The sequence below is a fragment of the Anas acuta genome, chromosome 12 (assembly GCF_963932015.1).
Source record: "Anas acuta chromosome 12, bAnaAcu1.1, whole genome shotgun sequence".
NCBI lineage: Eukaryota > Metazoa > Chordata > Aves > Anseriformes > Anatidae > Anas > Anas acuta.
This window is the reverse complement of record NC_088990.1, coordinates 18,153,036-18,171,143: the sequence shown is the minus strand read 5'-3', so window position 1 is coordinate 18,171,143 and position 18,108 is coordinate 18,153,036. Positions and strand designations below refer to the sequence as shown.

Below are 18,108 nucleotides of genomic sequence, written 5' to 3'. Positions count from 1 at the left end.
AACACTGTATAACTTAATTTTTACGGCTTTCAATTATACTGTTCAGTCAGTCAGTAGTTGATAGTATGTGCCTCATTGCTTGAGGTTTTGAGATTATTTCAATTACTCAATTTTGGGTACTGACATTCCTTGGTACCTACTGATGTGTACAAAACCTGATTCACTCACAGGCAAAACAAGTGGGAAATGACGTGTTAAAAATACGTGGTGTGTTTATGCTTCTTACTGAATGGTTTGTTCCTTTAGAACTTTTTTTAATTTGTTAGACAGAAGAAAGCCTAACATTAAACAAAAGAATAACTACGCAAGCACCACAATAGATGTTGTCCACTGGCACATAAATAAAGTTAAATTTTTAAAATTAAGTCTGATTAAAAAAAAAAAAAACACTATTAGGGGAGGGTTTTGTTTTTTTTTTTTGAATTTCTGTATGTTTTAGGAGGGACACTTGAAAGTGAGCAGTCGTGTTTTAATGGAAATGCCTCATCAGGGAGTAAAATCTTACTGTTATGTGTAACAAGTTACTAAAAATATGTTTCAAGAATCCTCACCAATTTAGAAAGGAAAAAAAAAAACCTTAATCTGTTACATAAAGGAAAATAAAGTACTTTTATTAAAGTAGAAAATTAAACTCGATTTTTTTTTTTCTCATCCTTCTTCACCTGTTGATATATAGAAAATATTTGTAGCTTATGGAAGGTTTATACAATTTTATTATGGAGCTTTGACGAATTTTGAAAATTGTGACAAAAATTGTATTAATCTGTTCTTCACTTTCACCTTGCCTCCACTTTCATTTCTACAAGAGCTGTGCTATAGACAAGAAAACAAATTATCCAATCCTAATTAAAAAAAAATAAATAACAGCACAAATCCAAATCATTATTTTAAAAAATTTGAATAATAAGTGAAATAATTAAGGAAACTTCATTAACTGATCATCTTTGTTTACATTTTGTAAAATGAAATGGCATAAAGATATTTAATATAAATTTTATATCTTGTTTGCGCATAAAGAATATAGATTGAAATGCAAGTTTTTCTATTTTTTTCAGCTCACCTACAAGTTTAGAAGGAAATCGGTTATTTTCTAAACGTCCTTTTTTCAGGGATCTGATGATCTTACTCTAATTATTTCAAGATAGATTGCACTAATATCAGTTATCACCAAAATAAATCAATTTAAGATACAGCATTACTTACGTTTTATATCATCTATGGCTATTTCACATGAGAATAAATCTGAGTGTTACACATCGCAGTTCTGTGCCGCGTGTTGTACAGGTTAATGTGATACACCAGTCTGTGGGTGTTTTAGTGGCGAGTAAACATCGCTTTTTCTCAGCATAAGCTGAGATTTCAATGATCCCTTTACGAAGATGGAGTTACTGCATCTTTTGCAGTGAATTTCTGCAATACCTATAAAAAAAGTGCAGAAAAAAAATCACAAAATGCAACTTTTTAATATTTGTAATGCTTTGTGATTGTTTTTTGTAAGCTAGCTTGTGTATTGAAAATTTTGGGAGCAAAAGGTTATTTATAAACACGTCTGTGTATATACATGTGTGTGACGTGTAGATACGGACAAATACACACAGGTGCAACTATGTGGATGTGTATTGAGTACTCCTTAGTGAAGAAGCTGTCTTGTAGCCATTGCTGTCAGAGTTACAACATCAAGAAAAGTATTTAATAATTTGGAAAACGCTTAGGTGACATGACAGCATGCCTCTCTGTTGCTGTAATGCAATAAATAACATACCACGTCTCCTAACAGCAATGGAAAATGTTTTCAGTTTGTAAATTTTTGAGCGACCAGGTGCTAAGAATTATTATTCAATTCTGCTTTTATTAGTATTGGGCCAGTTAGTATACAGGGAGAAAAGTACAATTAAATCTGTTCTGTGCCATATGCTGCCCACAGCAACTTAGACAAGGTCAAAGCTAACATTTGTAAGTCAGGATAAATAGAAGATCATCTGGAAAATCTCTAGGGGTACGCTGCTGTGGACAATGAATAAAGAGAGGTAGGAAACGCTGGTCAGCTGGATTTCTTCTGTTTCTCACCCTTCCCTTTTCCCCTTCCCTCCCCACTCCTCTGAAAATGTACCACGAGTTCAGTGCATCAGCCCGAGAGTTTTCCCTGCTCCACTGGGTTAAACTGCCACCGTACTGAGCAGTGGGCCCCTGCCAAAAGGGGGGTCTTGTCTGCAGCAAGCCATATCGGTGCTGTGGAGCATAGGTTGTGTCCCTTTCCTTGGGCAAATGAAAGCAGCGAGGGATGGGCTCAGGTGCTGGATTGGACGGATCTATTTTTCTCAAAATGCAAGCACACCCATTTGTTCCATGGATTTGCTTTCCGAAATGACATTCACGTTGAGGTCCATTTGTAGAAGTGCAGCAGTCTGTCACAAGTCCAGAAACTGACAGTACTAGCAAGGTCAGGGAAAAAATCATCAAATACAGCAGATAGGATTGTATCCCTACTGCTCTGTCTTCCTGTGATCACTGGTGGTGAGGGGGATTCCTAGTGCAGCTACAAAAGCTTTGTGAAATACAAGGAACAGGTTAAGAAACAAGCTAATTTGTTTCAACTTTGTTGTTGTTGTTTCTTTGAAAATCTGTTTTTAATAGGAATTTTTGAAGACTTAGTTGTATGCATTCTTTAGTAACAGTGAAGTTAGAAAAGCGTGGGGAAGAGGTTTTTGCTGTTCTAGTAAATGGAGAACGAATCTTCAAGCATTACATACACATTTATTTTTGGTGGTGTTCCTGTCGCCTTAATTTTTTTTTCCTCCCCCTGTCCTCACACTACAATTTAAAAAAATAAAATCAAAAGAACAAACCAAAACGTTTTTGTATCCCGACTTTGGGATTTTAGGTAAGTTGGCCTATCACATTTTAACGTGACTTCAAAATTATTACTTGCTGGGGAAGAAGCTAGGAAGCCTGTATCATTGCAGTAGGATTCTGCATTTCAAAAATACCCAAATAGGCATGTATAGCACGCCTAAACTGCGTAAACATTTATTTAAGATGGAATTCAGTTTAGCTGCTTCAAGGAGTTTGAATTTTATACCATCCTTAAAAATTATGGTTGGATTTGCAGGCGAGACAGATGCTCTGTTCTCATTGAGGACTGTTTTATTTTCTTTCTGGGTGGTGAGAAGAGGTTTTAAAATATATGAGCCTTTACACCTGGTATTGGAAACAAAAGGCAGGATTTAGGATGTGGTGTACTGATCTTGTTTCTATATTAGAGCTTCTCTCCATTTTATCATCTTGCTTAAATATCAACTAAAAAATTCAGCTGTGCTTTTGGCAATTTCTGTCTCACTGTAAAGTAGTGAAGGGAAAAGTAGTTACTGTTCTATGTTCCTGAAGTTTTAGTACGTGGTTCTGTCAGAAATATAATAAACATGAAAACAAGTCTCTTTTTTTCTCAGAGCTGCCTTTCAGCAGAATTAGCTTTTGCGGCAAAACCTGCAGATAATACACTGTAAAATTTTGCCACATGTACAAATCATTCATCGGCACACACTTGCTTAGTGCATGACTGATGCTGATGGAATGTAGCTGGGCTAGTTAGCGGAGTTTACAAGCTACAGGGAAGGTTATCCATTTCTACTGGATTCAAAAAATTGTCTCTCCTGCAGCTTGCTAAATATTTCCCGGGACTTCCAAGAATTGTTAATAAATAGAATTAAATGAATAACGTAACTTAAATTTCAGAAATGGTATGCACCATGGGAGACTTGGTCCTGAGATAGCATGAGTTCATCAGAAGTAAGCTTTGATAGCCTCGTTGCTATTTTTTAATCTGCTTTTAACATTAATATTAAACATTGATAAATATTTAAGAATTTGAAACAGATTAAGGGAGAATTGCCTGAGAAGGAGTATGCCAACAGGAAGACTCAAAGTGTTGTATTTGTTAACTGCATTTATAGAATGAGACTTGGAAGCTTTACTTAGAGTAAAATTTGCTAACCCCAAATCTTCAAGTTAATGTTTGTGTTACTGGCACTTGTAAATAGAAGCACGTTGTGTAATCCTTTGACTTCTCTTAGACACATGGGGTTGGGGCTAAGTTCTGTGGCAGCGTTCATTGAACATGTTGAGAACAAAGGCAGATTTGAGAACTGGACGGTGCGTTGGCTTTGCCTAAACTGCTATCGTACAGCTCCAGCCTGCTCAGTGCTACGTTCTGGAAGTCAGCTTCCCACCCTAAAAAAAACTCTTTGTCATCATCCTGCCGTTCCCACTAGAGAAATGTGAAATGGTGCCGGGTGTGGAAGAGGCAGAAGTGGGTCTACGTTTTGATGTTCTCCACAGCCTGTTTGTCCTACTTCCCTCTGCGGAGGCCATGCACCCTCCAGAAGTACTGCCCTGTGAGGATTAATGTATATTCTAGCACAGCTCCAAAAAGAGTCGAGTCCTCCACTTGATAAGTCATTTAAAAAACTCTTCTTGGCATGTGTTTATTGGAAGGGAATTTCCCATTCATAATCGAGAGCGTTGCGCTTGTCAGTCGAGAGGCACAGCCTGTGCCTTGGGGTGTAGTGCATTTAAGGGGATTAGAAGGTGGGTTCCTCTCTCTCCTACCTGCTGGGGAGCGCCAGCTTCCAAGGAGACAGGGTGACCTTTTAACAGTATTCCTTGTCTTTGGGGGAATGTCAGCCAGGAAAAACTGGCTTGATGCCTCCTGGATGTCACTGTTATCAGTTTAATAGCTAGAAGAGGCTGTCTTGAGCAGCCACGTCATATTTATAACTGCCTTACTCAGCTGTCGCGGAAGAGAAGCCCTTTAAGTAGGGCACCGGCTGCCTCGCTGCGGAGCCGCTCGCCAGGCCCCCGGCGGGCTGCGTTCTGCTGGACTGCTCCTGACCACAGTGGGGCTTGGGGAGCCAGCGAGCTGGTCAACCGAACACATCGCTTCCCCACTTCAACATAGGCTGGCATTTTTTTATCATCAACTTTGTGAATTTAAAAAAAAAAAAAAGTTGTTATTTTTCATCTGATGGACTTCAGGTTAATCTTAGTAAATCCTCTCCTTTGCTTTTAGATTTTGTTTGTAGTAACACAACATAAAAAATTATGATTAGGTCATTAACCAGAAAAAAACCTGGCGCTCATCTGCAGGTGATCAGATGACATCAGAGGCCTGGTTTTAATTTGTGGGTAGTTCTGATTGTAACTAAAAGAGACTTGCTCCTTTTGTGGAATTGGCTGGCTATTTCCCCACATCTGGAGCTGATGAAGTCTTTGAGACCACATCAGTTGTGTTTTGCCGCAAGAGCTCTTTGATCTGAAAGATCTAGACTGGCACAAGTGCAGCTTCATAACATCGCAGCGATGTTTTTGCAATCTATAGTTAAGATACCAAAACAAGCAGAAACTCTATAAAGTTGTGTGTCTGTGCGAGGACTTTCATGTAGCTGTTTGAAAGGGCTTCTCTTTCTTTGACACAATTCATAACATTTTTGTTATGTTAATGGCTTGTACGTACATATCTGTAAATGATACGTTTGTACAAGGTTTTCAGTTCAATTTGCCTTTTGAGGTGGCGTTTGATCAGTTGTTGGAAATCAAATTAATGTAAAATGTTGAAATTTCAGTCTGAAGCTTACATTTACGAACCTCACTGATACCGTGGTTTAAAAGTATAATTCCTAATTGTAGATTATTTCACATTTATCAGTGTACATCTTCTTGTCAGTGCTAAATGTCATAAAGCTTTGTTTCCACTGCTGTCCTGTGACAGTGATAGATTTTCCATCAGCTGTAGCATATGCTGCGTTATTCTGCACAGCAGAACTTGTAAATTAAGCCCAATTTTGCCTAATATGTTTGCAGTCTTACGACTGTGAGTATTTACAATTTGACAGAGTGACATTTCTGTTAAAATATGTCAGAGGCAGGGAATATACATGCATTCATCATATATAGTAAATACATATGTACTGCTAACGTTGCTTATAACGTATTGTCATTCTGTCACTCAGATTTGATGAGCATCTCTATTTTACACTTATTCGAGAAATCTAAAATTTGCAAGTAAAATATTGAACAAAAGCTCCTCGGAAAGGCTTTCTTTCCTAAAATAGCTTTCTTTTTCTTTTTTTTTTTTTTTTCCCCCCTCTATTTTGATTCAAAATTCAAATTTAAAAACAAACATGCAGCAGCTAGAAGTCCCAAGTTTTGCACTTGACTCCTTTTTATCAGCTCTCTCGTTACCTGCTGGTTTCACTGCGCGGTTTGTATCGCCAAACGTGCCCTAGCTTAGTTCCCTGCGCCCTTGCGCTGATGCCATCGTACTGCAGCTTGATGGGTTTTATTGAAATTCTGTTGATGTAAAACGAGTCTCGGAGAGTGGTAAAGCAGCCCCCTAATATAAAGGAGTGCTGTCTGCAGGCACATGCCCAGCCATTTGGTCTGACAACAGCAGGCTAGGAAAGCATTTGGGAGTAGGGAGGAGGGGTATTGGTATGCAAATGAAGGCAGGGACTTACCCACTTCACTTTCTAAATATCCGTATCAGAACATTCACCCTTGCAGGGAACAATAGTTCTCTTTTAGCAGACTTGGCTTTTTTGTTGGCTGGCTTGTTTTTCCTCTCCCTTCTCTTGCTTGGTAAACACCGGGTACCGCAAAGAAAGGAGAGAGGTGCACGTTGCAGATGCATATGTAGGCTTGGATTTGCATCGGAAAGGATAGGAATGTGCACTGCGGAGTGTTAGGGCACCGTGTGCTCTCTGGGTTGTGAAGTTTTAAAATTATTCGTAATAAAGGGTGTTTATTTTATCTGAAGCATTGTGTTTACAAGTAAGGTGAACGATTTACCAATGGAAGTCCTGCATTTTTTACTTTGTAGCAAAAAAGGTTTGGATTCCCTGTTGCACTTGGATGTTCAGTGCTACCATGTTTATTAATTTGCCCCTTTTAATACATCTTTTCAGCTTATGCTAGTCATACTGCACTATTTGGTATAATGACCACGTTACTGTTACGGAGAAAGAGCATTGCTTAGAGAAATCAGGACTGTGGGTCGAGTCCTTGAGCCTGAATGCCGGCTTTGTTGATTAGAATTAGTCCTGAATATGCTTTACACGCGCGTGCACACATACATATATTTAGAGTCACTACAGTGGAAACTTTTAACCGTTCTGCTTATTTGGCTTCTTAAAATTTTTAATTTGTTAAGAAAATTGTTTGCAGGTCGAGATTAGTCATTCCAGTGTGTTGTTACACTGAAAAAAAGAATGGCGCTGGCTTTCTTTAATGCTAGGCCAGTGTGAAAAAAAAAACCTAGCTCAGTGTTGCAGTTAGAAGATTATTCTGCAAGTCTTGCTTTACGTTTATTTTTGATGACTTTACAAAGGGGTGCAAGTTTTTGAATGGTTGGTAAAACAGTTGCGTTAAAAGTCCTTCCATTTGTCACTGGATGTTCTTTTTCTTTCTGATTGTTGGGATGCCAGCTAGTTAAATATTCAAACAGGCATTGAGTTGTTTTAAAGTAAATTTGTTTGGGGCCCAGTTGTTTTATCTTGCTGCTTTTTTTTTTTTTTTATCTTGAGCAACAAGTCTGTGCGAGTCATGCTCTTAGAAAGCAAAATCAGCATTCAAGCTTTTATCAGGCCACCTGGCTGAGTTGGCACACCAGAAAGCGTGTTGTTGGGATCATTCTACTGTAGTTCCACTGTACTGTGGCAACTTGCTAAAAAGCAAATAAAACAAGGGCAACAAATGCTGCAGCTTGCTACACTGTTCTTTTTTTTATTTAGTTTTCTGCGTGTGTATGCTGTTCTGGGTTTCTTAATGTATGACACCCAAATATTACTAAAATGCTTTTACTGCTTTCCCATATTTAGGTGTATGCACCATCCCCAAGTTCTGATGATTTCAACAGAGAATCTCCAAGTTACCCGTCTCCTAAGCCACCAAGCAGTATGTTTGCTAGCACTTTCTTTATGCAAGGTAAGTAAAAAGATTTAAGTATATGGGTAAGGTATAACTTGTCCTTTAGGCAGGAATCTGAAGTTAGCCACTGCTACACAGAATGAGTGGGGAAACTTAAAGGTGATATATACTGTTCTAGATCTTACGGCGAAGTTTTATATACTTCTAAAACAGTTAGATGAAGGGAGCTGTCTGTTGATTTAAAGTTTTTCTCATGACATTAATTGCTGACTGAAATTTAAGGGGATTATACACCAGGCCAGATGGACAGAATCCCCCATCCTTTGATTTGTAGGGGCTTCAGAGCAGCACACCGGAGTGATAGAGAAAAATGAGGTGAGGGCTTCTTGACTGTTCCGGAATTTGACTGTAGAATATCAGCTAACAGTCCAACTGCTCAAATGCTTGTGTATCCAGCATGCAAAAAAAAGGGGGGGGGAGGGAAGGGCGGGGATTGAATTGAACAAAATGAGAGCAGAATTCATTTCCTTGGCCTCACGTCATACAAGTAGCTCATGCTGCAGTCTGATGGGGTTTTGGAGCATATTGAAAGCATGGCCTCTAAGTACGGGAATTTACAGAGCACTTCAGTTTGTACTGCAGAAGGAAAGCTGCATTGATATGCTTGGGTTTAAGGCTTACGTAATGTAGTAATTTCAGTTGCTTAAATCTGCTATTATGAAATGTTTTCATATTTTTATAGTACTAAGGTATTTTAGACTGTAAGTTCCTTGTTTTAGATTAATAGATGTTTTGCACTGTATGTTTATGATGAGCTCTGCTTAGCCAAACTTCTCTCCCTTCCACCCCCATTTTATTATTTCTTCTAGTCTGGAATTTTTATCAACACTCTTGATATAAATCTGGCCCTACTGAAGGTCTGTGTAATTAGCAGAAGTACTTGGTATTTTCTCAGCTGTGGTTGGATTGCATTTCAGCTATAAAGCCTCTGCTGTTTTTTTTGTTTTGTTTTTTATAAATATAGCAACAGTGTGGCGATAGAAAAATAGGAAACACGGTATAAACTAGCCACCATTTTCCTGCTGATGTTCATCTGAGTAGCTGAACCATGTATTCTTTTAAAATAATTTTGTAAAAGAAAGAATTCAATACCACTCTTCATGAAATGTATTCTTTTTTTTTCTTTGTTATTAAATATGTGTGTATGTATTAAAAAAAAAAAAAAAAGATGGGACCCACAACTCTTCTGACCTCTGGAGTTCATCCAATGGCATGAGCCAGCCTGGCTACGGTGGAATGCTGGGAGGCTCCTCGTCCCACATGTCCCAGTCCAGCAGTTATGGCAGCCTGCACACACATGACCGTTTGGTAAGTTCTGCAGCGTGGGTTAATGTAGTCGTGCTTGTATATGGAGATCTCATTTACAGGAATTTGTTTTTTGTTTGCTCTTTATGAATATCAGTTAAAAACTCGGTTGTCAGAAAGAAAAGTCATTACTCTGACTTAATATGACTTATTATGCCAGAATAGCGTTCTTTTATTTATGCTTGTTGTATAAGTACAAGTTGTGTCTGTGTAGTGGTCTGTTCAGAGGATGGATAAGTCCCTTTCTTTAATAAAGAGCTGGCTGTTGTGTATTTAATATCTTAAAATATCAACATTTATTTAAAGACAAGTTAATGTTGTCTGTTTCTCTTTTCTCTAGAGCTATCCCCCGCATTCAGTCTCACCTACAGATATAAATGCCAGTCTTCCTCCAATGTCTAGCTTCCATCGTGGCAGTACCAGCAGTTCACCTTATGTAGCTGCCTCACACACTCCACCTGTCAACGGATCAGATAATATTCTGGGTAAAAAATTCTTCCTGCATTGTTCTTCCTGCTTTTTTTTTAATGTACAAGAAAATGAAATTTAGGACTGCAACATGCACCAAGTTAATAAATTATGTTCATATAAGTAGTACTGGTGTTACAGTTTTCAGAGCTGCCATTTCCCCAATGTACTGTGCTGGAGAAAGGCAGGAAGGCTGTTTCTTTGGGCTTCAGGGAGCTTTATAAACTGTATCATAAATTCCTCCCTTAACTGATTTGGAGATTACTGAGTAGCCAGTATGGTGGCTGGTTTAACCTCTTCCGTGCTTGCCTAGAAAGCACGAAATATAGTATGGTGAGCTGTTCCTTGTACTTTCTTAAATATGACATGTTTTGATCTCCTTCCTTCTTCATCCTTTTGATCAGCTTGGGAAGAGTTAGAAGAAATGAAATGTATGCCTCCTGTATTCACAGTGTGCCTTTTGTTTTCTTTTTTTTTTTCCCCTGAAGATTGTAGATGTAATGATGCACTACATCTATTTAGATACAGATGTAGAAATTAAATGGTTGTAGGTGACCTTTTTCAGTTTGATGGGATTTGCACTAGGCTTCATTTTAACTAAGCAGAACTTAGTTAGTGTGACTGTATTGGCTTGGATTTGGGAATACATTTTAAATGGCAAGTGTTGGATGATTTGGGTTTCTGGCTTGAATGGTTCACATTCACATCCAATACGTTTTTTTTGACATTAGAAGTTGTTTATTGCAGAAATGAGATTCACTTTAGAGGGTCTATCTTATACATATTTCAAAGGATTCAGGTCCTTCCTGTGTTTATAATGGTTAGGTCTTCAGACATTCTCTTGTTTTGGTGTTTGGAGCAAAAGGGCACATCAAGCTGCTGACGTGCAACTAATGACAGGAGTGGCAGAAGCTTGGTGGTTAAGATCTTTTCAGGGATTTTCTAAAATAAACATGTAGGGAACTAGAGCAAGGGAACAAGGAGATGTGCAAGGAGCTATTCAGTGCTTCTAGAGTTAATGAAATGTACAGCACTTCAGCGATAGCAGTTTAAGAATAAGCTGCAATGATAAAATTAGTATTTCTATTTTCTCTTCACATTTCATTGAAATCAGTCTGTGATCTTAGACGGCAATTTTGGTCTTTTTTCTAACCACGTATTCTTGTTGGTGCTTAAGTTATTATGGTGATACTGTGTTTGACTTTTAAGAGGAGAGCATATGTATTGTTTTAATGAAATATTTGAAGTACAATGAGAACTGCTTCTGTTCACACTGGCTTCCTCAGAATCTCCATTTAAACAGTGGTTGTTCAACTGTATGTGATGAATAAAATAAGAAGGAAAGAGATTTTCAGCTTGAAAAATAAGAGTTGGTTTGCTTTCCATGTTACAGGAAACAGAGGAAATGGTGCTGGAAGCTCACAGACAGGTGATGCGCTTGGAAAGGCATTGGCATCTGTGAGTATAAGTTGTATGTTCAGATCTTAAATGATGTATTTTGATCATAGCTTTCATTATTTGTGTTCATTTTGTAATACCAAATTCGGGGGGAGAGGCGGGCCATGTGTGAAGATAATGTACTATGTCATATCCAAGATAATCATCCACAAGAAGGCAAGTGAAAAACAATGCTTTTATTTGTAGAAGACAAGTTTTGACTTAATTTTTAAACAGCATTTGTCCTAGATTTTTTGGTCTCCTGAAAAAAGAAAGTTGTTTATACAAAGTAAAAGATAATAATAAAAAAGTTTAGAATTCAATTTTCTTTGCTACAGAGTTCTAGTTAGTCATATATTTCTAATGTTACTCTTACAGCACATCTTGCCTCAAGGTTCAAAATGCATTCTCAGTGGCCTTATAAAACTGAGAGGTTTTGAATGCTGTCTTGTATAACTATAACTTATGGAACAGGTTTTAAAATGCTACATGTGCTTAAAGTTTGAATTTTAACCCTTGCTGGAGTCATGTAAAACATTGCAAGTGTCTCCGATCTGCTAACAGTGTAATGCTATGTTTACATAGGTGTATTTACAGTGATTACTTCTGTATTAATACAGTTAAATGAAGAAATAATTTCTATGAAAAGGTAATTAATTGATAACAGATTGTTTTGAAAATAGGTCTTGTATTCGGTATCTGACTTAATTCTCATTATATGAGAATTTTCAGACTTACAAGTGGTGACTGCGGAAGCGCTTTGTACTACTTGTGCTTAGAAAATAGACGGATTCAAAAGAAATAAGTGACTTCTATGCAGCCCCAACAGACCGTTCCTGGGTTGCATTCTGCTTCTCTTACCTCCTACCAGCAAATGGAAATGTGCATAGTCGTGCAGATCCTATTACTCTGTATCCCTCAAAGGGTCAAATGTTAAAAGATCACCAGATCTGATAATGGCTGTAATGTCCATATTGGGTAGGAGAACTGTGACCTGCTGGCTTCAAGGAGAAAAATGTTGTCTCTGTTGCTTTTGGGGCTTCAGCAAGTATACAACAACACACAGCACAGAGGGCAGCTAATACTCCTTTTTGTGTGTTTGAGACCTGTCAGAAAAGAACTGGGATCAGTTTGGCTCCTGGAAATGCAATGCTTTCACACTTTAGGCTGTCCATTACTCTACAGATGTTTTAGGATGTCTGTTGTTCTGCAGCCCGACCAAAATTTGTGTTAAGTTCGACATGTTGGCCAGCAAGACCTGTGGGACTTGGTGATGTTTTCCATTGCTCTCCTTTTTTTAACATTTTTTTCTTGTCTTGTTATTGTTTTCCTATTTGAAAGATCCCCAGGTATCTTTGCCCAAGTCCCTAGCTTGAGAAATCTAGGCTGTGTTTTGAGAAGAATTCTAAATGTATTGGGAGTGGAAGTCAGGGCAGAAATGTTTAATCTAACTGGTGGGTGGGCTTTGGTTGTCATAGAAACTTGTTTCTGTCATCCCGTGTTGCTGCTTGGCAGGAGCAGCCAGGTCATTCCATAAATCATTTCTGTCGGAGCTGATGGTGATGCATTCCATCTGCTCTATCAGTGCATGCCATAGTCTGCACACTTCAAATCCCTCGCCTCATCCATCTGCTCCCCCCGCGCCCCAACACGCACGCCCCCAGCACGCTTCCTGGGCTCCTTCAGGAGGGAGGGCAGCGCGCCCGGCCCCGCTGCGGGGAGGAGGGAGCTCCCCTGCCCCTGCCCTGCAGTCCGGTGCGTAGCAAGCCGCGGGTGCTTGTCCGGTTGGACAAAGTTTCAGTGAAATGCTGCAGTTGGCCGGGCTTCTGCTGGAGAAGGCACGGTCCGGCTTTCTGCTAGGATTTGGAGCGCGACCGCTGCAACTGCTGAGAGGAATTTCTAGTTCTAAAATGCTGTTGGTGCACATCTTACAATAGGCCTTTCATGTGCGAAACATCAGAGGATACGACATTTGTTCTTCAGTTTAGGTATTAAAGACCATACAGAATAGTATGTGATTAAACATGTAAGGCCAGATAATACATTTGCAAAGGTTCTTTTATTTTAGGTTTAAGCCTGGATAATTGTGGTCTTAATCTCAGGGTAGGCAAGAAAGAGAATTGTACATGAAAGTATTTACACAAAGTTCCCAAAGCCCTGTGGATTATGCATTAGTTTGGATAATGAACTAGTATAGATAGAAAGAAAGGAAAATCTGGGTATTCGTGCCATTTCTAATGTGTTTCCCTGAACATTTGCCAGACAATAACCCTTTAAGATTGTGCCCATGGAGGGTTATATGGCAGGAGAAACATCTGGTTTATTTCATTGCCTAATGCCAAATCAAAACACTTGGTCTTTAATTTAGAGGAGATCAAACAGGAGGACTGTTTAACTTTGTTGATGATATCAGAGCTCTTTGTGATAACTTATGTTTTGATTCCTACCTCAGAACCAGGGTAAAGGCCTTTGTACCATCGGGTAGTTAAATAGCCACTGGTCCCCTAACAAAAGAAAAGAAAATGTAGGGAAGTTGACTTCTAAAAGTAATTCATGAATTAAGTTTCTTTGTTGCTTTAGACTCAATAACATTAGCATAACAAAGCCTAACTGAAATGTACACTGTAGTGTTTAAAAAATTGGACTAACAGCTCTGAGGTTTGGCTCTGCAGGCTCTCAATTGTGTGGCTTTTGTCTAAGCGCCTTTTCATTAGACCCTGGCATATTGGCACCCTGCTGATTGGAATGGACCATGACTGATGGGAGGAGGAGTCTCATTTGTTGCAGTAAAATGAGTCATGTTACCGTTTAAGCCTGGCAGAAGGTGTCAGGGTTGTTCATCATTGGTCATTTAACAGTACGGCAGCCAGGGACTGCATGCGGGATGAATTCTGACTTCGGGTTTTATTTGTGGCTTCTTCTACTGTGGCTGCTGCTGCTGCTTATAAAATACAGTGACATAAAAAGGGCAGGTGAAGTGCTGGAAAACAATCAGTTCCAAACAGAGCGTGAGCTCCTCTGTTATTCTGACAGAATTTTATTTTTCCAATATCTTTTTGTCTGTCTGTGGAGCTCGACAGTTCTCAGACTGGCACTGAGTGCCTGACCAGGGTTTCTTTTATAGTGATGTAGTTTGTTCTCCTAAGTATGATTTTTGTAGCATGCATGAAAGGGATGAGGTGTTCCCATTAGGGAGTTGATGGTCTTTTCTAATGTGTGATAGGCCAGGACAAAGCAGGTGGTTTTCTGGGTCCTGGTTCTGTCACTTCACAAAATACAATATGCAACTTAACCAAGTCCCAGTTTATTGTCAGCTAAATGTTGAACTGTCATATTGTCTGTGTGAAGAGACATCAGCCACACTGCCAGTGAAGATTTTTTTTTTTTTTTAACTGCCATCTGATGACTAACAAATTCCGGTCTCTGCTCAAGTAAAACAGGTTTGAACTGGTAACCCATAAAAAATATGTTCTAAAGTCCATAGCTAGCTTCTAAACCTATTTAATTCCTTTTGCAAAATGATTTTCCGGAGACTTGAAATTTTCAGATTAAAACTTTGAATGTTGTGTCTTGTATTTTTATCAGGACATTTTATGACATTAATAGCAAGGAATAAATTGTTGCAGTTGGAGATTTAGTATCTTAAGGGAGCAATTGATAAAGAAATAAGAGAGAAAAATTGTATGTGCTGCAATATGTAGAAACAGCAACAACATTTCAGGTGCTTTTTATTTGAGAGGCACCAGTAGTAATGAGAGCTGAGTGCTTTCCCCCCATTTTCTCTTGTGAAGAATTAATTTTAATTTTTAGATGAATGTAACTGATAAAATCTTCTCTCTTAAGATTGGGAAGTTGTTTTTCCTCATTTTGTGAAAGTCTGTTTGTTGTAATTATCTGTATACTGTTAACTCATTTATAATTCCCCTTCTGTGATTTTTTTAATTTTTTTATTTTTTTTAAAAAAAGCTGTAGTTTATGCTATTGGTAAAGTAGGAGGAAGTCCGATTTTTACGGAATCACAGAATTTCAAGGTTGGAAGAGACCTCAAGATCATCGAGTCCAACCTCTGATCTAACACTAACAAGTCCTCCGCTAAATCATGTCACTAAGCTCTACATCTAATTTTGTGTCATTATCAAATATGGGCTATGATTATTTTGACAACTACCTTAAAGTTCTCTAGATGTTTTCAGAATGTAGTAAAGCACAGCTCTTGTACTGTGTATTCTGACATGTACTGATATAAAACCATCTTTTCTGTTCCTAGATTTATTCTCCTGATCATACCAGCAGTAGTTTTCCATCAAATCCATCAACACCAGTTGGGTCACCATCGCCTCTTACAGGTAGAGACTATTTGTCAATAACTTGTTTTTTTGAACACAGCCTCCTTGGAATCACCATGAAATCAGCAGTAGCTTCCTTGAGTAATTATTTCTATATTTTGTTTATTTTTCCATTGCACTGGATCTAGATTTGTAAATATTTTGTTATGAGCATTCGCTTAAATCCTGGCAACTGGCTTTGAAAATTAGCTCTACTAAAACAATCTTTGAAAACATTGAGGAACCGTATACCATCATAGCTATGATAATGTCTGGACAGATATGTACCATTGGAGAGAAAGCAATGAGTTATTTGTTGTTTCTGTTGCTGTTGTTAGTTTTTGAAACTAGATGTAAAAACTGTGGCAACTTGCATTGAGAAGCACAGCAGGTGTTTGTTCCCTCTCTGAAAAATAGAGTAGTCTGTGAGAGCATCCATTTTTTACACAGGATAGCTTTTCATTCATATCTTTCATGAATGCTTTTATTCTACAGGAGAAGAATTTCTGGCATTTTTCAAAATAAATGTGCTGTATTGCAGCCACCTCTGTCACCTGTGCTTTGTGTGTTACTGGTGTGAATGTGGAAAGAAGCATTCCAGCGTGGAGATGAACTGTGGGCAGCTGCCTACAGCTATTAGTGGGTAGTGCAGCTTTCACAGACACTGTGGCCTCAGCTGTCTAGTAAAAGTTGAACAGCTGTTCTCCATACAGAGAGGACTGTGAAAGCTCCATTGACTTAAATTTGTTGTTTAACAAAGAACTAGAATTACAAGCAAGATGATGTAACTTTAACCCTGTTCTTTCCTATAGTTCAATTTAAAGTTTATAAAACATTTCCCATTCTCTGTTGCTTAGCATATTCCTACGGGTGCCTGCCTGTTGGTCACTGTGCTGCAGGAGTTGTTTTTTGTTTTCTTTTTAATAAAATTAACTTGTAGTGAAAGATGTACACTGAGTTTAGCAGAAAACTTACGTAATCTAGATGAATAAATCAGTAAAGTTATTGCATGCAAAGTACCATCATATGCATACATGTATGAATATGCGTATCTGTGTATATAACAACACTCAAAACTTGCATCATGTGTATTTCGCCAGTGTTTAACGAGGACTGTTCTGGTTTTCTGTGGACTTAATGGATTAGTGAATATCTGACATGGCATACCTGAACAGCTGCTTTGGGCATTTTTCCTGTAACTGGAAAATCCATGTTAAATTGAGTAATGATGGGATTAATGGGGTTTTTGATTTAGTGATTACTGTTGACAAAAATGTCTTCTGTATCCTTGTTGTGCTGAAAAGGCAGGTCAGACCAGAAAAAAATTATTCTTTTCTTGCTAGCATGAAAGCAAATGTTGTAAATAGCTCTGTGGCTAGAAGAAAAGTTCCAGCATTTCAAAGTATTTGCAATTTGAAGCTCCCAGTTTAAGTTCCCTGACTAGATACCACACGTAAATTAGAGCATGAAAGAGCTACCTAAATTATATTTTTAGAGTGTGGGTTTTGAGGTCTCTAAAATGTGGGGTTTCCCTTTGTCTGTTGATGCCTTTGTTGGAACCTCTATCAAACATAAAACTCAACAATTTGCACACTGATTTGCATTCTTTACTCTGGATTCTGGTGGCTAAGACAGTAGTTTATAAAAGCAAATACTGAAATCCTTCTCAGCCACAAACTTAGCATCTGCTTTACAGTTACACACCCTCCCCTCTTCTCTGCCGCCTTTAATTTCAGTGATACAGAATTTATCAAGCCTTTGGTAAATTGCTCCAGTAGTTAATTACCTTCATTTATGAATCTGGACTTTTATCTTTATTCTCAAATGAGTCGCTAAGAACACAGTGAAGCACAATGTGAAGTAATTACTACTATATTTATCGTTATTTATACTCCCGGTAGCCATTTTCTGTCCTGACCCAAAAAGTTGTTGCAGGTAAAACAAACATCCTATGTATACTAAAATAATATAGTTTGGAGCATTTTGTTCTTCACGGTGATTTTCCTGATTTTACAGTTGGTTCTTTGTTTACCTGGCATTCTCAGTATTTTCGCTTTGACTAAGTCTTGCTTCATCTATTCCTCAACTGTAAATTACAATAGGGAGGTAGCAGTTTTGTTACTGACTTTTTCTTAGCATGCATCAGGACTAACATTTTTTTTTATTAATTGAAGTAAAAGCCTTGAGGACAACAGGATGAAAAACCCCAAGTATCCTCATTTAATTTCTAATTTTACATAAGCAGGCTTAGAGCTTAACTTCTACACAATCATTAAAACTATGCAAGTTTCAGTGATGCGTATGTGAAGTTTATATACAAATTGGGATGGTGGGAGCCGTGGTATTCTAAGAATCTCCCAGGATCAGAGGTATTCAGAGGGGTTGGGGCAGTTTGGAGGATGCAGAAGCAGCCCCTTGCCGCCTCTGCTGCGTGTTTGTTTGAAAGGGGAGCGAGGGGATTAGGGCTGGGCAGATTCTGAGGGGTTGAACAATACTACAGTGATTACTATCGATGACCCCTGTAAATCCTAACACTTGCCCGGCTTATTTGTTTTTTTTCATGCTGCTATGTTGGTGCTGCGCTAAAAGCTGC

General features: G+C 38.4%; 1 protein-coding gene across 10 annotated transcripts in view; it reads left to right on the top strand.

The window, feature by feature from the left end:
* Positions 1 to 18,108, top strand: part of TCF12 (transcription factor 12) — a 158,617-nt gene that overhangs the window by 120,293 nt on the left and 20,216 nt on the right. For all 10 annotated transcript variants that reach the window (XM_068696249.1, XM_068696250.1, XM_068696248.1 and 7 more), the window contains 5 exons: positions 7,872 to 7,977; positions 9,149 to 9,288; positions 9,626 to 9,770; positions 11,147 to 11,211; positions 15,458 to 15,536. In XM_068696249.1, the coding sequence (XP_068552350.1) occupies positions 7,872 to 7,977; positions 9,149 to 9,288; positions 9,626 to 9,770; positions 11,147 to 11,211; positions 15,458 to 15,536 (535 nt within the window). The remainder of the gene's footprint in view (positions 1 to 7,871; positions 7,978 to 9,148; positions 9,289 to 9,625; positions 9,771 to 11,146; positions 11,212 to 15,457; positions 15,537 to 18,108) is intronic.